Source organism: Sitodiplosis mosellana, unplaced genomic scaffold, assembly GCF_009176505.1.
Source record: "Sitodiplosis mosellana isolate CC-2019 unplaced genomic scaffold, AAFC_SMos_1.0 Smas_scaffold_4, whole genome shotgun sequence".
Classification (NCBI taxonomy): domain Eukaryota; kingdom Metazoa; phylum Arthropoda; class Insecta; order Diptera; family Cecidomyiidae; genus Sitodiplosis; species Sitodiplosis mosellana.
In genome coordinates, this window is record NW_022595247.1 from 1,253,911 (window position 1) to 1,276,656 (window position 22,746).

General features: G+C 35.9%; 1 protein-coding gene across 14 annotated transcripts in view; it reads right to left on the bottom strand.

Moving 5' to 3' along the window:
• Positions 1-16,817: 16,817 nt before the first annotated feature.
• The window catches only part of LOC129566656 (serine/threonine-protein kinase svkA), a 103,683-nt gene continuing 97,754 nt past the window's right edge, over positions 16,818-22,746 (bottom strand). For 10 of the 14 annotated variants that reach the window (XM_055442782.1, XM_055442776.1, XM_055442777.1 and 7 more), the window contains 9 exons: positions 20,564-20,659; positions 20,056-20,184; positions 19,459-19,968; positions 19,219-19,364; positions 18,915-19,116; positions 18,390-18,788; positions 18,042-18,269; positions 17,752-17,942; positions 16,818-17,575 (listed from right to left, as the gene is read on the bottom strand). In XM_055442782.1, the coding sequence (XP_055298757.1) occupies positions 17,542-17,575; positions 17,752-17,942; positions 18,042-18,269; positions 18,390-18,788; positions 18,915-19,116; positions 19,219-19,364; positions 19,459-19,968; positions 20,056-20,184; positions 20,564-20,659 (1,935 nt within the window). In that variant the 3' untranslated portion in view covers positions 16,818-17,541. The remainder of the gene's footprint in view (positions 17,576-17,751; positions 17,943-18,041; positions 18,270-18,389; positions 18,789-18,914; positions 19,117-19,218; positions 19,365-19,458; positions 19,969-20,055; positions 20,185-20,563; positions 20,660-22,746) is intronic. The other 4 variants (XM_055442783.1, XM_055442781.1, XM_055442775.1 and 1 more) reach the window with 1 other exon arrangement.

Below are 22,746 nucleotides of genomic sequence, written 5' to 3' on the forward strand. Positions count from 1 at the left end.
GCTAATCAAATCAAATCCACTTAGCGAATAAAGCCAAGATATTAATAGTGAGCGAATTGTTTGTTTGTTTGATCGAATTGAGCAGAGTGTTGCTATTGTTGAACGCTGAGAATAGCACGTTGACAAGTGTCACACAAACAGCAACCGATGTTTTGGTTATGTGCATACTTACGACGATTTTGGCATTTTTCTCTCGCTCAATTTCCTAATGTGATGATGGTATGATGCTAATGAATAAAAATAACACGGATTTCTTTATTTTTTCTTTTGAAATTCAAATTCTTATGGCTTTATTGACCAAAGCTTACGTCTGAATGTGATAAAACATTTAAATATGATGAAATCGACTAAAATTGGATGCGTAATTGTCACAATTTGCGTGTTTGTGCGTAAAATCAATTGGAATGAATGTGGCACGATTTTTGTGTGAATATTACAAACGATTTTGCGATGAAATAAATAAAAAATGGATTTTAATCTTAAAAAATGGCGTGTGAATGGTTCAGTTTGTGGCTTGACGATTGTCATTTTCATTGAAGCTTCCGCTGGCTTTGATCGGCGTCGTCTTAATCGGTGTGGATTTCTTTGGTGTGGCTCGTTTTGTGGTTTTGATGACGATGGTGTCCGGGTCATCACTTTCGGTCGCCGATACAATCTTTGTCGATGATGCCGATGTGGCTGTTGATGTGGTCGTCAACGTGATTTTTCGCTGTTTGCGTTTTGTTGGTGCGGCTATGATTTTAACGGCGGTTCGTTTGATGGCCCGGCTTTTTGTTCGGCTCGATCGCAGGCAACGTGCCGGCGGACTTTCGATCAATGAATAACTTTGGTCGGACGAATCCGAATCCGATTCGGATTCGCTGTCATCTTGGGCGGCAAAATTCAACAATTTCTTGTGCACTTCCAATCCACGATCCGTCGAATAGGTCATTTGGCCAAATGTCGATGTCGATTGTTCGGGCGCTGCATCTTCATTTTCACGTACTTGCTCGTGGTATGTCGTCAAAATTCGGCCCATTCGTTTTGCCACCGTTGCTACGCTGATTTCTTTCTTCATTTTTTTTTGGCGTTTTTTGTTTTTTTTCCTCTCGATTTTTGGCTTTGCGTTGTAAACGTTTTGTTTCGTCTTTTCGATGAACAACTTTTTTTGTCTTGTGTTCAGATAATTTTTTTCTTCGACTTACTTCAGTGACGTTTCGTTGCTTGTGAATCGCTCGGTAGACTGTGTCAAAATGGCGTTGAGTAGAAAAAGTGTTTTCTGCATCGGTCGCTTGTTTGTGATAGAATTTCCCGTTAACACCGCAGCATCTTTTCAACAAACAACAATCAAATGGTTGTCGTTTTTGCATATGTTCTAATGAGTGCGTTCAAGGAACCAAATTATCAGCTGAATTTGCATAGCATTGGCGTTCAATGATGTGTTCCAGAATACAACACACATTTCTTTTTCATAACATTTCCAATTCGATTCGGAAAAAGTTTTTTTTTATCTTTATTTTGAAAATGAATGGATCAAGTAGATTTTTTCACATCACGAAATATTGAAATAGGATTTCAACTGTTTACTCCAGTCCTTCGCAAAAAGACTGTTGTAAATCGTTCTAGAAGTATCCAAATATTGTTTTTCTCGCTCAAATATCGGATGAAATAGCATTGTCATAGTGTTGTTGAACACAATCACTTCTCTTCAAAATCGTCGCAGCAAAAGTGAATCATTCAAAGAAATGTACAGAAATTAACATGAAGGTACGATGTGAAAAAAGGATTTTTTTGAAAATCACGATCGATAAAACATCCTTTGATTGATATTAAACAGTTTAATAATGCAGTCTTGCTCAAAATTCGTAGATGAGCTTAGATGAGCATGCTAGAGATTATCAGCAAACAATATCGAATCGGCCATTTCAAATAAATAATATTTGGTTTTTCGTCACAGACAGTTAACAAAATGAACCAAGCTACATCGAATCCAATCGCGCAAGACTTGCGTCTATTTGAAGATTTTTTTGTCAACTTGGTGGAAAACGAGAAGTTAATTACAATTTAGTTTGTGCAAATCGATTTGGACTTGAAAAGACTGGCTCATATGTTTTTTTATCGACTATGTCAATGAAGAGTCAATTTTTTCAATTTGGGAAATAGCTTTGCTGATGTGACTTGAACTCTATTATTCAAGTCCAGTTCCTCAAGAACTTCGAATAGTAAATTTAAGGGGTCTGAAAAGTGAATCCGGTATCGAATGCAGAAAAAAAATTCAGAAAGAAAAAATACAGAAAAAAAATTTGCAGAAAAGAAAAAAATGCAGAAAAACAAAAACGCAGAAAAATTAAAAAAATACGATTTTTTCGAAAATTTGTTGACCACAATAGATTTCACAGTCCGACGCGTTTTTCTTTAATCTGGCGCACACGTGTGCAAGGGGGGGGTATTCCGGTTTTACCCCCCTCTAGGATCCAAAATGTGGACCCCCAGCGATTTGGAAAATTTAACACTAGATAGAATCGATTTTCAAAAGTGAGGACCTTTTTTTACTTTTCCGCACACGAAGTGTGTGAGAAAAGTATAGCGATCGACGTGATAAAAAGTGTGCTAATTTTTGTTGTGTCCACGATAACTTTCGAACCGCTCAAGCGATTTCGCTCCAATTTGGCCAGGAGTCACAATTAGTTAATATCTTGGATGTATCAAAAGTTGGGCCAAATTGGACCAGTTCATCTGGTACTTTTGGGACATCATGGAAAATCACCCAAGGGTCCCCCCTTGGATTATGTCGAAAAAAATGTCTTTTTTCATCAACCTAGAGTGGATTGTTGTATCGTTCTCACATAGTTTTATAATATTAGGCAGTGTTAAATGGTTTATAACACGATGGCCGACCATGATGGCCCAAAAACTACGATTTTTGGTTGTGTCCACGATAACTTTCGAACCGCTTAAACGATTTCGCTCAAATTTGGCCGGGAGTCACTATTAGTAAATACCTTGCATGTATCAAAAGTTGGGCCAAATTGGACTAGTTCATCTGGTAATTTTCGGATGTCATAGAATTTCACCCCCCTTGGGGGGACCCTTGGATTTTTTTGAAAAAATTTTTTTGACGGATTTTTGATTTGTTTTAACTCGATTTTATCATGTTAATCCGTGTTAAATGATTTATAACACGATGGCCGACCATGATTGACTTTTTTCATTTTAAAGCTAAGTACACAGTTCCTCGTGAAATGAAAAAATTTCTCCGGTGAAATTTTTACAGGTGATATTTGTATGGTGGTTTGTATTTTCGAATTGCAAGCATAATGATTTTGATGTATGAAGCAGTTAACTCCCTCCAATATCAACACAACACATGAACAAATTTGAATTTTGAATTCATACTTGAATTTATTTTGATCTTTCTTATTTTTTCACGGCCGTGAAAAAAATTTGTTCAGACAAAACACATAGAAGAATGAACTCAAAAACCAAATTTGTTCATGTGTCGTGTTGATATTGGGATGAGTTAGCTGATTTATACATCAAAAATCATTATGCTTGCAATTCGAAAATAAAAAACACCATAAAATTATCACCTGTGAAAATTTCACCGGAGAAATTTTTTCATTTCACGAGGAACTGTGTACTTAGCTTAAAATGCATTTTCTGGTTTTTTATATCATTTTCTTATCGTTAGCCGTGTTAAATGATTGGTCAACCATGATGGTCTTCTTTTTAATTTTTATTTTCAACTTTTTTTCATTTAAAAATATACTTTATGGGTCATTTTACATGATTACTTTGGCTCTCTCTCGGTCAGCTGTCATTAAATATGATGGTGTTATAATATGCTGGCCATTATCTTTTATCTCATTTTTTTCATTCAAATGTATTTTATTGACCTGTAAGCATATAAAACGTGCGGAAAAGTCCGTTTTACGCTCGTAAAACTTTTTATTGATTTGTTTCAACACGATTTTATCGTGTTAATCCGTTTTAAATGATTTATAACACGATGGCCGACCATGATTGACTTTTTTTCTTTTTTTTTTGAATTTTTTTTTTAAACTTTTTATTTTTTTTTACTGTTTTTACACGATTTTCCCATGGTAAGTGATGTTAAATGGTGTTATAACACGATGGTCGACCACGATGGACTTCATACCATTTTTACATAGTATAGTCAATATAGGTATCATATGAAAGGTCTTTGAACGGAGATGAACATGAACACCATCCCGGTCCATCGCGGTCATGTTAACACCACTTAACAGCATTTTTTATATAAATAGTTGACATATGTCATATGGGTGTCATATGAAAGGTTTTAAAATGGGCGTGGACATGGACACTATATCCGTCCATCATGATAACCATGATGGACTTCATACCATTTCTACATATGTATAGTCAATATGGGTATCATATGAAAGGTCTTGGAACGAAGATGAACATAAATACCATCCGGGTCCTTCATGGTTATGGTAACATCACTTAACAATTGCAACATTCCATCGAAGTGATCTATATTTTACATTCTACCGAAAATGTGCGGAAAAGTTCGTTTGACATGGTAAAACATTTTATTTTTTTTAGGTCTTCATTTTTTTTGACACCCATTTATAAATTTGCAGACCCCCCCCCCCCCGGCAAAATCATCAAAAAAATGGGAGGGTTTTCTATGCCAAAAATGTGATTTTGTATCAATCTTTCAATTGATCGATAGTTTTATGGAGAAATGTCGATTTGAGACCAAATTTGTAGGAAAACCAGTGTTCAAGTAGTGTTGGCTTCGAACGTTCGTTCGACCGTTCGACAACATAAAAAAAAATTGTTTTGTTCGTTCGTTCGTTCGAAAGTTTTGTAAAAACTTATTTTGTTCGTTCGTTCGTTCGAAAAGTTGAAAATTATTTTTTTTGCTCGTTCGTTCGTTCGAAATTTATTTTAAAAAAATGTTGTTCGTTCGTTCGTTCGGAAATTGCAATGTTCGACCGTTGGGATTTTTTACATTTGAAATACATAGGAAGCAAATATTTCTTTGGCTAAGACTGAAGGTACAACGTTATTACCGGTGTTATTACTCAGTAATACCACTGGTAATAATTATTAACGATCTTATTACCGATTAATAAGTAATTACCGTTAAGTACTTAATTAAACTTTGTACTTAAGCTTGAGTATGTACTTAACGTACTTAACGTACGTACTTAACGTACTTAACGTACTTAACGTACTTAACGTACTTAACGTACTTAACGTACTCAACGTACTTAACGTACTTAACGTACTTAACGTACTTAAAGTACTTAACGTACTTAAAGTACTTAACGTACTTAAAGTACATACTCAAGCTTAAGTAGAAAGTTTAATTAAGTACTTAACGGTAATTACTTATTAATCGGTAATAAGATCGATACTAATTATTACCAGTGGTATTACTGAGTAATAACACCGGTAATAACGTTGTACCTTCAGTCTTAGCCAAAGAAATATTTGCTTCCTATGTATTTCAAATTTAAAAAATCCCAACGGTCGAACATAGCAATTTCCGAACGAACGAACGAACAACATTTTTTTTAAATAAATTTCGAACGAACGAACGAGCAAAAAAAATAATTTTCAACTTTTCGAACGAACGAACGAACAAAATAAGTTTTTACCAAACTTTCGAACGAACGAACGAACAAAACAATTTTTTTTATGTTGTCGAACGGTCGAACAAGTGTTCGAAAGTGTTCGACGGCCAACACTATGTTCAAGTGTTCAGGGACCCATTTTTTTGAGAAAAATGTTAGTTGTCCAAGACAAAAACATCGTAAGAGGCCGTTTTCGACCACTTTTCTAACACCACTGACAAAAAAATTTGAAAAACATTTTTTTTCCACTGAATCCACCAAATCACCAAAACGAAGTATGAGGTTAATTGCGGCTCGCCAGCAACTAAAATCTGAAGATGAATATTCAAATCTTGGAAAATTTGCCGAAATGACTTCGAGTAGGGCGATTTCAATTGTAGATTTTATGTAGTTTAATGTAGTGTTTTTACTTTTTTTTTATGTAATAGGAACAATTTTTTTTGAGTAATCGGCTATCGAAAAACTGCTATTTTTGAGCCACTACAATAACTGTAACTGAAAATTTCATATAGTGTTGAACCAAATGCTCTAATGATATCATATATGAACCCGTGAGCATAAAAACGACTTATTAAACAATCGCCGAACAAAACGATACAAGAAAAAACTACCAAACAAAACACACGTTAAAAACGTAACACAGCAGGACGGTACCGTTCAAAACGAAACTCCGCTGTGCTACACATTACCGCTGTGGTACGTTTTGTTCGGTAGTTTTTTCTTGTATCGTTTTGTTCGGCGATTGTTTAATAAGCTCACGGGTTCATATGGCACTTCATCGATGAAAAAATAGTTATCTGTCTGTTGGAGAATAGAATAATTCTTTCAAAAATAAAATTCGACCGTTTTGTCAACGGAATTCAAACAAGACTTACAGAATTACTTTGTTGTATAGGATAATTTCTCATGCCATTCTCATCGTCTATCAAGTTTAAAATATGTTCATTTTCATTGTAAGAATATCGTATTAAAAATGCGCCCGATACTTCCTAACCATGACCAAAAAAGAAAGAACATCTAAACTGAGTCCACTGCGAACAACGTCTCTTTTACGCTAACAGCAATTCGTACACGAACGAGTCAGTGTGACAGTTGGCGTGAGCGAAACAAAGTTTGACAGCAAACAATTTGGTTATGTCGGTTTAAATGTTCTTTGATTAGTATGGAAAACTCAACGTTCAACATTATGTAAAGTCATGACACTGCAGTATAGATTTACATTTTGCCGTAACACATTAATATTGTAACAAAGAGCCAAAGTAATGCTATTACAATTGTAATGCCAAAATTTAGCATTACCGGTAATGTGTAACAATTGTAATAGCTATTACTTGACCCGTCTGTTACAATATTAATATGTTACCAAATATTAACGGTAATAAAATTCTGGAAGTGGGTTTTGGTGGATCTTCAGGATGGGTCAGACTGGGTTTGACAATGCCCTGGTCCATCCTGGGGATCGACTTCCAGGACCAGGAGCGGTTTTGAACAATCCTGAGGATCCACCAAAACCCACTTCCAGAATTTTCTTACCGGTAATGTTAGGTAACATGTTACATTTGGCATTACATTGCGTGTGTAAAATTAGAAAATCATATTAATAATAATGTTAGAATTCTGGCATTACCGTTAATGTTAGGTAACATGTTAATATTGTAACAGACGGGTCAAGTAATAGCTATTACAATTGTAATGCCAAAATTTAGCATTACCGATAATGTGTTACAATTGTAATGTCAGTCATTTGGCATTACCGGTAATAGCTATTACAATTGTAATAACATTACAGGAAATTTTTGTTAACGTAATGCTACTACCTACTACATTTTTAATGCCGGTAAATCTGTACACTGCAGTGTCAATAGTGATACCTGATACGCGAGATTCGCTGTAATAAACATTTGTAAAACTCTAATAGCTTCGTCTCTGTTTGATGTGCCATGTAGCCATTGAGATGCATTCGTTGTAGGAAGAGGCGGATTAAAATTTTCTAAGGGAAATTAACAAAAGCTACTTAGTTGCTCCAACCATACTAGGGGAATATCACGCAAAAAATTCTATTGAATTTCTATGGAATTTTGCATTTTCTAAAAATTAATTTCAATTATATTACATTATGCGAGATATCTAGGATTTTTTTCATTTTGGTCGATTTTCGCAGATATTTTAATGCTGGAAGTGGTTTTTGGCGGATCCTCAGGATCGTTCAGAACTGCTCCCGATTCTGGAAGTGGGTTTTGGTGGATCTTCAGGATGGACCAGACTGGGTTTGACAATGCCCTGGCCCATCCTGAGGATCCACTTCCAGAACCGGGAGCAGTACTAAACGATCCTGAGGATCCACCAAAACCCACTTCCAGCATTTTTGAAGCAGTAATGACGTCAGCACATGGTGAATATGAGTGAATAATACAGATTTTGCGAAATATTTGAAATAGCTTAGATTTCATTAGATTTTAATGAAATAAATGAGATAGAAATAAGTTTTGCGAATAAAAATTGCGTGATATTCCCCTAGCAACCATAATAGCTTTATATAATCAATTTTGCCACAATTTTACCCAAAAATTCAGCAGTTTCCGAATGAACACCTCTTCTGGCAAGTTGAGCAGGTGTTTCAGATTTTGATGTACGCGGTAAGTGTGGAATACCTTGTTTAAGTAGCAGTTTAACCACATCGATATTGCCGGTTCTAGCCGCTTCATGAAAAGGTACTCGTCCTGTGTTTATATTTCGAACAATAACATACGCCCCAGCATCGATGAGCTTCTGAATCAAAGATACTGACTGTTTTCGGCATGCATACTTTTTGAATAACGAACGAATATGTCTTTTAGTTAAGCATTTCATCTTTAAAATAACGATCAGTAAATTGGAAATAGTTCGTCTTACATGCAATGGTGCATTTCCCTCTAAATCGTGACAATTGACCTTCACATCATCGCAGCTGATGAGTTTTTCTAAGATGCTTTCAGCATTATCTGTAAGACGACATGCCAAGTGTATGCTAGTTCGACCATCTTTATCTTTGGCATTCGGTGTTCTTTGATGGCTGGATTGTTACATTGCCTCCACAAGCTTAACATCACTCTCATTGATCGCACGATGGAGTAGTGTTATGCGACCATTTTGACGAGACCCAGCTGGCCGCAATGAACCTTTTAATGGAATCGCCACCAACTCTGTTACTAATCCATCCCAGGACTTTTGCAACCGTTTGATCAACTCGTCCAAACCATGCACTGCATTTTGATCATCGATCGAAAAGAATGCGTCTTCGCCGTGACGTCGAATTTGATAATGAATTACTACGTTCTGTTGAATACACACACAGAAATATCATAAGTTAAATGATGTCTAGACTTGAAAAACAGAAACAAATTACGAACATGAGCAAGTCCATTAATCTAACTTACATTATGTAATAAAGAAAGAACGTAATCTCCGCTCGATGTTTTACTATCGCGAACTAAAAATAAACCATTTTTCCCAGCTGACTTTGGTGCGAATGCCACAGACAGTTAACAAAATGAATCAAGCTACATCCATACACCTATTTGAAGATTTTTTTGTCAATTTGGTGGAAAACGAGCAGGTAATTACAATTTAGTTTGTGCAAATCGATTTGGACTTGAAAACACTGTCTCATATGTTTTTTTATCGACATTTTGCATTGCAACGTGACATTTACGAAGGAATCGACGAATTGTTGAAAGACACCAACTTATTTATATGGTGTATCGTTTAGACGAATTGCATGACGTCATCACAAAGCAACTTCCAAAAAAAACGAACCATTTGGATCCTGCACGGTGATGCTTATTCCGGGAAATCATACATTGATGATATGATCGCTGCACTACATGAGACTCACGGAACTATTGAAAATCTAGAAGATTCTGGAAATTTTCATTTCCAAGATTTTATCAGCAAAAATTTCTTTATTTTTGACGAATGTATTAAATCGAAAAAAAACGATTCAACGTTCCGTTTAATCACAGCTGCTCAACGACCATTCGTAAACAGAAAGTATGGATTCGCTCAACAACTGAATGATTCTTCCTGCTTAATGTTATCAAACAACAATACATTATTTGACATGGAAGATGAAATTTGGTCAAGCCGAGTGTTTGAGTGGCCTGTGAAATCGTATGCCAACGAAGTTGTGAATCCAAACGAAAACAAGAAACTTTGGCCTCCTGCATTGTTATATGTGTTTGACGATGTTCTTGGACAAAGTTATACACATACACCAGTCTAAGTTGAAGCATTGTTTTACCTGAATCGATTATAATTATAAAAGCAAATCACTAGAGCAAGATCATGGGAAAGTGTGATAACAAAGTAGCTACGGCATCTCAAATCTTCATAACTTAGCGCGAAGACGCAGCCGAATACATCAAAGAACGCTACAGCTGTTTCAAGTCATGGTCTATTGGTGGGCGAAACAGCAATTTTCTTCGAAGAAGTGTGTGATAGCCCACATCTGTTGCTTTTCGCAAAGATAAAACAATTTCCGATGTGGCCAGCCAAATTAATACATTGGGACGATAATAACGAGAAAGCAACTGTTGTTTGCTTCGGAGATCATCGTGAATCCGAGGTATCGTATGGAAACTGCTACTTGTATTCAGAGAAAACTTGTCGCGAGGAAGCGTAGAAAAGCAAGAAGAAAAGATTACTCTCCGTTGCATACAAGGTAACCAACTCGACTTCTAATTTATAGCCATTTTATTTATTGCAAGCTCTCTCTTTTTCAGGAAGTCGAGACACACATCAAAAACGTCAAGGATAAATTCGGTTCGTTCTTTCCATCTACAGACGGAGTATCCATATCTAATGTGGCCCAGCATTTAAAAGAAATTTTTCCAAATGCTCAACCAAATGGATCAGACGACGCTGGTAAGGAACCAGATGACACTGGTGAAGAACCATTCGAGTACGAAACTGAAAGCTATCCGTCAGTTTCCTTTGGCCACGATATGGATATGAGTCTTCCAGCCAGCATCGATAACATATCCGAAGGTTTAAACAATCAAAATTATTCAGAGGAACAAGGAATTCCAAACGAATATTATCTGCACCCTGATGAAGATCAAAATAAAGACGAAACCGACGATAACAGTGGCGATGGGGACAGCCCACCTAACAAAAGAGCTGAAGTTGACAATTCTTCACCAGATCTGATTATAATACACGATGATGATGATGATTATTACGATGAAAATAGTTAGAAGGCATTGACAGAGCGTTTAGACTACGTGCGAAAAAAAATTGCCTACCATGAAATGTGCAATTCGCTTGGAGTTGACTCGGTTGGATCAGTTGCTCGTCCAACTTACTCTGATCCGAGTCGGCTCCAAGTAAACAGTGAGTAGTTTCACTTAGTGCTCGAGTAAGAAAGCCTACTAGTTGCTTCCACATCCGATGCGCATTCAATTTTATAGGAATAGGGAACAACTCATTAAAAACCGTTTAAGCTAGAAATGCGATCCCCAAGAAAATGAATTTGAAGATAAAAACAAACGGTTCTCTTGTTAAACAACGATGTGGAAGAATTTTATTTTTATAAAATAAATGAAAGCAAGAAAAACAACTGTTTCTGGTTTCAATTGATTAAATCATCGTTGATATCTTCCTGTGAAGTGTTGTCCTCATTGGTAATTATCACGTCGTTGCCGCCCTTTGTAGTGTTATTATCTGTTGTATTTTCAGAATAGTTTCAACAATTGCGTTGGCTTGAACGCGTCCAACTTGTCGTTATCAATGTCGAAGAATGATTGAATTCCTTGCCATACTGGTTCTTCTTCCGTGAAAAATACGAACGGATCTTCTTTGCAGCCATAAATGCGTCGTTTTTTGCTTTGTTGACCCCATGGAACGCGTTTCTCTTCCACTTCTCTAGCCGGAGCATCTGGCTGCTGTTCATCACTGGCATTCTTTTGGTTTTCGTTCCCTTTCTTTGTTAGCGCAACCACAAAGAATCCGCCTGTGTTCTGGAAATTAGGCAAAATACGCATACACTTATCCAGTGAATATTTGGCTACCGTCAACTCTCATGCAGGTGCACGTCATGTGGAATTTCGAGCTGCGATTTCCTATTAATACAAAATCACATACGATCGTGTTACCATTGGCGTATGTGTGTTCGCTTTTTTCAAACAAACGAATTATTGATGGAACATTTCCACACCGAGCATGCTCAACTCGTTCGACGCACCAAACGGAGACGACACGTTCAACATACTAGGCGAAGACACGTTCATACTTTTTATCGACGAAGACAAAATAACTAGACAAGCCAACGATTAGAATTATGTTGAGTACACAATCCATAAAATGTGAATGCGAATGCACTTTCATCAATAGAATCAACGAAAGAATATTCCAATACCTTGAAGCAATTTATGATGCAAGAACAATCTCCCCTCACCAAAAAAAATAAAAAAAATAGAAAATTGGTCTCGACCTAACAAAAAAAGGCTGAAAAGAGCTACAAGAAAATCGAAAAAAAAAAAATAAATAATCATTCTAGGAAAAATGCACTAGACAAAATACAAAAAAAAAAAACAAAAAAATCATTCTAGGGAAAATGTACTAGACAAAAAAAAAACAAAAAAAAACGTAATGTGGCCCCCTTCCCTCTTCAAGGGAGGAGTGACGGTTCCAAGCCCGATTAACACAGAGGACATTTTTTTCAATTTCCAAAATTATTTGAATTAGTGCACGCTTCTTGCAAATATGGACCGATATATGAACATGAAATGCCTCCTATGGCACGCAGAAGAGCAAAAGCAATATATTCCGTGCTAAATATCTAACAGTTTAAAGTGTGTTTGTGCAGCAATGTGAATTTATCATCTGTGTACCAAGTTCCCCTTTATTATGAGTAAACGCAAAGCAAAAGCTTCGGATGCCTTGGATAGTGACAATTCGGAAATGACCCTCTCGCACTCTGACCCGTACAATGATTCAACTGGAATCCAGCCAAATGGAATATATCGGTGCACATATCCAGGATATGTAAAAAAATGATTTTAAAAGCCAAGCAGCTTTGAATGGGCACATTGGACGCTCTCATTCAAAAAGAAAACAGGGGCCCGGCGTAAAGAGGAAGTACGTAAGAAGTAGACACTACGCAAATCCTGGTCGAATGCCGAAAATAAATATTCCAAACTCAGTCGCAGTGCCAGTGCCAGTGAAACGGAAAAAGCGCTCTATTGACAGTACACAAGTTGAAAATGAAGAATTTGAATTTGAAAATTTCGTTAATTTTGAAGAAAATGAACTAATGGAAATTCAAAGCATTGATGTCAAAGCAACGACAGAGAATAATGGCCTAGAATTTCAATTTACCTGTAATCAAGAGAAAGAACTACCGGCAGTCGAAAACATTATTGAACGCACGACAGATACTGGCAAAATAACTATTCCAAATTTTTTTCAAATAATTTAGTGAATTGTGTGCGCAAACAAAAGCGTGCTGTAGCTAAGAAGAGAACGGCGCCACAGATCCAGTCAGCCATTCGAAAGATAAACAATAAATCGATTCATGTGGACAATGAAGACAATTCATATGGAGAAATTATGTATTATCTCATAGATCAAAACAAAGAAAACAAATATTTGATTCCCGTATAAAACGCAGAAAGACAAAACGTAGAATAAAAAACGCCGAAAAAAACGCAGAAAGACAAAATGCAGAAAAAAACGCAGAAAAAAAAACACAGAAAGACAAAATGCAGAAAAATGAAAAATTTGATTTTTGACTAAAATATTGGGTAAATGAGGGTTCTTTTGGGTTATTTTTCCAAAATAATGGCATTTTATCTTGGCCAAAACCTCGAATAGTGTATTTTTCTGGTACCTCACATACATTACATTTACACTAGCATTTAGGACAACAACAAAGAGAGAGAAAGAAAATAAAAGGACAAAAACATCCTCGTCCAATACCATTGATTTTACATGTAAAATAACAACAAGAAACGACAAAAGTGACCTCTTGTAGCGGCACAGTTCAAACTTACGAAACAAACACAATTGAACATGTCATTTTCATGTTCAGTGTTGGTTCTGTTGTTTGCTGTATAGCCGGAGAGAGATGTCTACAGCTTAGTGGCGTTGAATGAAATTCAACACCCATGGACAAAAACCATTATTCATAATATATCTGTATATTGTGCTCATTTTCATTCAAGTTCAAGCCCGGGCACATCGATTTATCCCGAAAATTCACGCACTCTTCTTTCAGTATGCATACTCACAAAAAACTCAAAGTTAAAACTTTGACCACTAGAGGTCAAGATAAGCGGTCCAATCCTCGAAAAGGACAAAAATTACATATTTTGTCTTTATGGTGGTTAAAACGCCACTCAGTGGCAGAAACGTCAAAACAAACTATAGCTGTCAAAGTCATTTACTCATTCGAATGCCGCAACAGTTTTATTCCACCAGCTTCCACCAGTGAAAGCAAGGATCTTTAATATTAAACCGATTTGTGATACAGAAAATTGGCACGAAAATGTCGTTTGATCGTGTTCATTGTGAAGATAAACGGCATTTCATAAAAATTGAAGATGTTGAAAATGTGAATTTTGGCAGTTGAGTCCACGTTTATAGGTGGAATTGAATGCTTTAAGATGATTTAAGGTCGAAGCAAATGTAAAATCTCCTCAGGACTTGTGCGATTTTCGTGAATACTTTGATGACACAATCTCAAACTCTTTCATTTGTTTTAATAAATTCTCTCCAATTTGGAATATTTGATTTGTTACTTTTTGATTACCACCAAGTTCGACCACTGATTTCATAAATTCATTCACCAACGTCGGTGAATCAATTATTTTTGTGCGGTGCTTCTCATCTGAAATAATATCACTCGATTCAAAAACATACGGTCCCCTTTCTACATTTTCAGCGCTTGAGCTCTTAAAACTGCTTGCGTTAAATACGAATTCCTCGTCGCTTTGCAATGATAACTTTTCCGAGATAGAATCATCATAATTAGAAGCCAAAAATATTTTATCTGTGATTTTGCTATTACAAACATTTTCAATATCATCTGATTGAAAACTTTGTGAATGTAAATTTAACTTTTCAAGTTCTTTAGCAATGGCTTTTTGCGGTATTTCTGGATCGACGTCCTCTGTTGTAGTTTGGACGCATTTTTCAATGTGTTTTTTCAACCCGTTGAACGTAGTAAATTGTTTTTCACACTTTGAGCTCTCGACTGGACACTTTATTGAATGCACTCTTTCTTTAATTGAATGTTGTTTTTTCAAATGTTTAATAATCTCGTTTTTATTCTCGAAACAAATAGGACACATATAACATTTTAGCTTCATTTTGACTACAGTTGTGTTGATATAAACACAGATAATTGACAGTAAACCTATTTTAACCACGGCAAAGCCAAAACAGATATTTTTTGTCCGTTCCAAGGATTGGACCGCTTATCTTGACCTCTCGTGGCCAAAATTTTAACTTTGAGTTTTTTGTGAGTAGGAGAATTGTCATGGACGAAACAATGTTCTCAGTACTGCCGAATTAAGCTTTAATAGAAGGCAATGCCATTTCATCGAGAATTTCTAAATGCGCTTCGTCCTGTCCATAATAACCAGCCGTCGAACGACCACCTAATTGTAATGCGATACTGAGTACCATGCAAATTCAATGCGTTGCCAAAATGCCAAATGTCCGGATTCTTTCTCATTGTTCCATCGCCAGTGCATGGCACGTCACATAGAATACGGTCGAATTTCAAGACTGAACCTTCAGGTGTTCTGAACGCCGGCATACATGAACTGTCTTGATTGACAACAACGAAACATGGGGAGTTAAATCTTTGCTTGATGCACCAACATATAGCATCGGTTGATGAATGATGAAACATCTAAATATTTCAATAATAAACTGAATTACCAATTGGTGATGCATTTTTGTAAATCAGAATTTTAAATAATTTTTCCTTTCATTTTGTGGAAATGGAAACAGAAATTAGCATGTATTCTCAGTAAGAATTTCTTATTTCTCATCCATCATGTTTGTCTGTTGTCTCAATCACCTTTGTCTGTAAAAAACACAAATTAATTTCTAAAAAAAGTAAAATTGTTTGAAATAAAAGCCAGCCATTAGATTTCATAAAATTGTTTTTGTTTTATTTATTTATTTATTTCTTTTTGTCTCTCATTTCAATTTTAATTCTTTCTCAGTTTCTGTCTATTTTACATTAATACATAATAATAATAGTAGCTATTTTCTTGAATCATATATTCCATTTTTACCGTTGAATTAAAATAGTGAAAAATGTTGTCCATGTGTGTGTTTTGTGTGTGTGTGTTGAGGAGGAGTGGGTGTAGTTTCCATTTAAAATATTCCATTTGAATATTACAGAAAATTGTACTGGATTGAAAATGAGCGGCGTTTAAAATCAGGATGTGAGCTCATGACGTGGCGATGGTGAATCGTTTGTATTTAAATGGTGGAGCAGATGACACTCAAGTCAAGTGTCAAAGAGTAAACTCTTTTGTTCAGCCAAAAGAGTCGATTTACTTGATATAGATAAAGTTTTGATATAAATTGTCTAAAAAAAATTGTGACTATAAATCCTGCATGTTCCTTATTATATGACACACCATTCGGTCCCTGGCTTGAGAGAAAGACTAAAAAACACATTATTTCCAATGTGTGCTGACTGAAAAATCTCACGCATCTCCGACACGCATCTCACATCGCGATTCAACTCCGCAAATTCTCTTCCAGCTGAGCTATAAATGTTCTAAACTATATCATTTTCTCTTTTTTTTATTCCTTTTGCTAAATGGCTTCAAAATTAAATATTTTTTGGGGATTGTTTAATTTTGTTTTGTGTAATATTTATCGCTACTCCAATCATTTCGAAAAATTCAACATTGGAGTGTTCAAGTACACACATTACGTACGTCATCAATCCGAATCATTTCGGATCGCGCGTTTACTTAAACATCATTTCACAATTTTCACGTTTTATTACTCCCCACTACATCTTCGTCATTTTCTATACAACAAATTAATGAAAAAAGGAAAGAAAACAAATTAACTATTTATTGTGTTTCTTGTGTTGTGTTCGTGTGTATTGTTTGTTTTTGCTTTTTTGAATAAAGAATTATGCGATATAACTTTATCAATGATAATAATAATAATAATGTTTTTTTTATAATAATAATAATAATAATAATAATAATAATAGTAATAATAATTCTCAACAACTTCAATGCTTGCTCTTGAATGTTTGGTGGAATTTTGTTTTTTTTTCTTATTGATTTTGTTCATGTATGTATTTAAATGTTTTGCCTTTAGTTTAATAGTTTTTTCTTGTGTCGTTAAATATTTGTTTGGGCTCTAAATTTTTGATGTCTATTTATTCATTTAAATGTTTAAATTCAAGTGTCAAGTGTAATTGTATTTTCTACACGCTATTTCGTGTTAAGTCAGTTTAAAAAAATAACCAGTTTTAGCCATCTGCTCTGCTACATTTCTCTCTTGCGTATGTTCAATGCTTATTTTGTCTGTTTCTGTTTTGCTTTTTCTATTTTATTGACGATAGTATTTTAAATGTAGTTTTGCATTTAGGAAAAATATATCATCGTTTCACACAATTCAAATAAATCAATGTTGGCCTCTCTGGTGGCGCTGCTGCTTCTGTTTTTTTTATCCAATGAAAATTCTCCCAAACAGATTGACTCATCAATGAAACGATAAAATCTATTTAGGTGTAGTGGGGAGGTTGTGATTTCTTTCTTGTTCTTTTTTGCTTCTTTTTTTTTGATTATCTTGAAGATGTCAAGGATACATGACGGATGTTGATGCACATTTTTCTTCTTTATCTATATTACACAACAATATTTCAAACAAAAACGAAGATAAATACAATTTCAAAACAAGGAAAAGCCTAGTGATTTGAGTTGTTTCTTTGTAGATTTTTCCTGTTGAATGAACGAAGAAAATGAAATTCATTAGCACGTTAGCATAGATTTATGAATATATATAAGAAAATGTTGAATGTTATGCCTTTTTAGTGTGCCCGAAATCACATCGTTTGCAACCATCACCAAGTAAGTGTCGGAGTGCTTGTTAGTCGAATGATTAAAAACTTACCTACCGCAAAACTTTCTCAATAAGCGTATTGATTCGGGTCTCCGAATAGCCAGGTATTAATTTGTGAATAATTTCCTTTACGAATAAATCACTAATGCCTGGACAGCTTCGTTCGGCCATTTCGAATGCGGCTTGCAGATCGATGATATCCACCGTTGATGCATTTTTACCAGAGTAATGATACTTCTTTTGAATCTAAAATGGGAAAATTCAAAAATGTTACTACTGCAGGAGATCGAACGATGAACAAAAAACGACAGAGAGAGAGAGTTAGAATTTCGGTTGAACACTTACATCCGACAGAAGCGGAAATATAACACTGTTCACATTGCTACTGCTCATATTGCCATTTGACATGCGACCAGCTTTCTGCGGTGTTGATGGGGCAATGTTTGTGATACTCTTGCTAGATGACACATTTCCATTGTTGCCATTTTGGGAAATTTCCTTGACACTGTCACGATTCTCGCGTCGCAGACTCGACGATCGTCTTTCATCGCTTTTTGACGATGGTTGATCAGCCTGGGTGGAGTGAAAGGAATGAGTTAATATGATGCGTTAGTCGAGCATTTGTAATTGAGTCATGCAATGATGATTTGTTAGAAGAAAACCAAATTTTTCTGGAGAATTTTGAACTTTTACCTGTTGTTGTTTCTTTTCACGTAAAATTTCTCTTTCGCGCTCTCTCTCACGTTCTCTCTCGCGTTCCCGTTCCCGTTCCCGTTCGCGCTCTCTTTCTCTTTCTCGTTCCCGTTGTTCACGCTCTCTTTCTCTTTCTCGATCCTGTTGTTCGCGCTCTCGTTCCTCTCGCTCCTTATCCTTCGTGTCTTGATCGTATTCCCATCCGTCATTGTCGTCTTTCTTGTGTCGTTCGTGCTTGTCTTTCTCCTTTTGCGGCGACAATGGAATCGATTTCGAGTGGTTGGGTGACTGTGACAGATTGATAGATTTGCTATTGTCATGATTTTCTATCGATATCGTATGCGACACAGCATTGGTTGTAATCGGAGTTGCGGTTGTTGTCGCTGAAGGCCTTGACTGCTTTATTGATTCAATTTGAAAAATGACAGAAAAAACAAGAAGAAAATGCCGTCATCATCAATACCATTGGTCGCATTTTTAATTGCATTTAATATTGTTATGCTGCGCTCGACTGTGCCAACTAACCTGATTCACTTTGTAATGATTTAGATTTGAATCCCTAGTTAATGAATTACTCGAACCGTTGTGTTTGTATGGTGATGTTGACAGAATGGCATCGTCACCACTCAATATGGCAGCGCCCTGTTTATTTGAATTATTGAAATTGTTTCCTTTCACCGTCATTATCCATGGCTCGTCTAAGTCACTGTCTGGCTTTGATTCCTCACTTTAAGATTAAAACGCACACACACACACATTTAGGTATTAGTGAAAATTATTCGTACAAATACTATGAACGTTGTGATATGGCACGTAAAAAAATACTTACGAATCTGAATTTTCCGATTCTGTTTCGCTTTCTTCGCCTTTCTGCGTTTTCCACTTTTTATATCGATCGATCAAATCGATGAGGTACGAATTCTTTTTGGCTTTCTTGATGAATTGAAATTTGAGAAGCTCCTTAGCTGTCGGTCGCTGCGAAACGTTCAAAGTAAAAAACCACGATTAATATGAATTTAAGTTCAAAAATTGCCTAAGTTCAGATGCAATTTTCACTTGAACAACTTACATTTTCCGGTTCTTTATTCAAACAAGCTTCGACAAATTCCTTGAATGACTTTGTATAGTTGCCGGTCAATTGCGGTGGATTGTTTTTCGGGATCAAAAACAGTACACGCATCGGATGTAGTTCAGAATTGGGCGGTTCACCTTTGGCCAATTCGATCGCTGTGATGCCCAGTGACCAGATGTCAGCTTTCGAATCGTACATCGACTGTTTGATAACCTCAGGTGCCATCCAAAATGGTGTACCAACAAATGTATTCCGTTTGGATGTGGTGTTGGTGAGTTGACCCGCCACACCAAAATCAGCTAGTTTCACGTCACCCATTTCACTGAGCAACACATTGGCAGCCTTTATGTCTCTGTGTAATTTACGCTCCGAGTGCAGATAATCTAAACCTTTGAGAACTTCACGCAATATAATGGCAATATGCATTTCCTCGAATGAACCAGCCTTCATAAGATCCAACGCTGATCCGCCACCCAAATACTCCATGATAATCCAGAGTTTCGTACCCTATAGACGATGCGACAGCAAATGAAAACAGAAATCAACGTTAGAAAAAGTAGGCGGTAATTGCAAGTGTCAATATTTAGCCTTTACCTTGAGGAAGGACCCATAGTATTTTGTGACGAACGGCGAGTCGCACTGTGATAGCACCATAATTTCCTGTTGTATATCTTCGATTTCATCTTCGGCCTCTTCCAAGTCAATGATTTTAATGGCTACCACCTGAAAATGCAATTTAAATTTAATTATTTCATTTTCACTTTTACGTACCAACCGAATGCCTTCGGACAGATTTTCCAACAACGTGTAATCAAAGTGAATACAAATTCCATCCCATTGCGTGTACATGTTTTTCTTGGTTGTTGTGCTCGAAAATACATGCCAAGCGAACAGTCAAGAGTGACAACATGCACAGATTGCGAATGTACATATTTGACATGGCAAACAGCATTTCTCTTGAGAACTGAATTCTGACTCAATTAAATTGTGATTGCAAATGGGTGCAAATAGTTTGTGCATGTTCGACACACTCAAAGTTCGATGACGCTATATTGGAACATTTGCATATCTTGGATTTTAATTAAATTGTTTAACACCATACCTGCTGTGTTCGATTGTCGATTCCTTTGAAAACTTCACCGAATGATCCCTTTCCGATTCGCTCTTGTTTCGTGAAAATCAGCTCTGGGTCGACTTTCTGTAAGAGAGAGAAAAAGAGAAGAAAAAAGACAACATCGATTAGAATTGATCGAAATAGATGTTATTCCTGTATAGAAACACATAAAAATTTGCATTTTATTTGTCAACTGTTCCCGTTCCTTGTCACATCCCACCGGCTGACTAACATGGAATTCAAAAAAGTGTGTGTTAAGACGAGCCTTTTGTTTTTCTAACATTATTAAAAATTCGATAAATTTCATTTTATGACCTTCCGGAAATTTACACAGGCTATAAAAATCGCGATAGGCGAATATTTACGACTTTATAAATTTAGAATATCCGCACAAAAGCACATGCGATTGAGACATTGGAAATTGAACGTGCTCATTTTTGGTCGATTGCAGACGGGGCGCTAAATCAAAGATTTTGCATTGGGGACCGATTCAACGTGTTTATGGCATTGAATTTATCATAACGGCCCGATATTTATATATAGACATATATTTATGGTTCATAAATATTGGACGAGATATTTTTTCCGCCGAATGAATGTATGGTTTGCAATAAACGTAAACAAAGTCACAAAAATGCCATCAATATAGATTTTTGTTTAACAACAAACAGTAAAAAAAACACACACACAAATAAAGCTATATTTATGGGAGGGTTGCACGTGAAACACGTTTTTGTCAAATAACCGATGCATGCACTAGACTTTCATCCATTTTTTATGCCAAAGCTGCTTAATGGCAAATAGATATCGGTTTCTGTCGTCGCTTTTCGAACGCATCGATTTGTGTGTGAGAGAGAGAAAGAGAGATATTGAAAGAGAGAGAGAGGTTGTGAGAGAAAAAGAAAAAAAAAACATTTGTTGAATTGATGCTCTGGGAATTTTTTTTTGTTCTACCTTCGATACAAATTGCAGTGGTGGTTTCGAGTTACGCGAAACATTTTTACGATATTGGTTTATGTGCTGCTCTGATTCTATAGCAGCTCAATGACCACTTCGATATATATATATATATATATAGTATGTATCACCTTCCCATTTGCGGTTTAGAAGATATAATAATCGCCTTTTGTGTGTCTGCGTGTTTGGCTCTTGTGTTTGCCAAAGAAACCCATTTATTATCGTATAGTAACTATCATTATAAGTGTTGTGCGTATAATTGACGTTAACGTCGACTTAGTTCGTAAATTTAAAACCAACACGATAATCGTCGTAAAGATTTTATCCCACGAAGAAGTAGTTATCTAGTGTCAACATGCTGACGATTATCACGTAAATGTGTTTTCTATGGTTCATTTTATCAGATAATATTACGGGTCTGTATCATTTTGTGAATTTCATCGGTTTTTTAACCTCGATCAAAACTAATTACACTTTTGCACAATCCACTCAGTCGAGTGGCATGGTTAGAACAAGATTCAAGGGCATTTAATCCAGTCGAAAATGTATTCGCTTAATTCATTGACTATCAAAATGTTGCTGTTGCTGCTGATATTTTTGAAAATTGTTCAAGTTTCAACGGCACCGACAAATAGTGTCGAATTAGATGTGCCATTCTCATGATGCGACGAAGATTATCCAGTTACTGATTTAATCGACACATATAATGCAGATGATGCCGCCGCCGCCGACCACGACGATGACATCGCTTTTGAAGAAATTTCGTTTTGAAAGCAGACTCTATTTCAACCAAATTACTTTGGAAATTCATAGAAAACGATTTAGTTTTTGTTTTTTGTTTTTTAACTCAAAAACTGTATATCAAATGCTGTTGAATAAAGAATAGTGTATTCGAATGTGTTAGTGTTTTGTTTAACTCGGGATAACATTCGAGTTTTTCCTCTAATTCATTTTGTTTTCATTTTTGCAACGGAATTCTGTGTACGATGTTGTGTGCTCATTTTTTGTCAAACGCATGCATTTTCATTTTTCCCAATAATCCTGAGGAGAAATGTCTCTTCATAAAATATGCTTTCTGAATGATATTGTAATTTTGATTGTGATCGAATAATTTTCGCATAAAAAAGCGTACAGAATTGTGGAAATGTGATTGGCGTCTCTCGAAGCGAGCACAACGAGTTAAAGAAGCTAGTTGGAACCAACATTGAGATGGG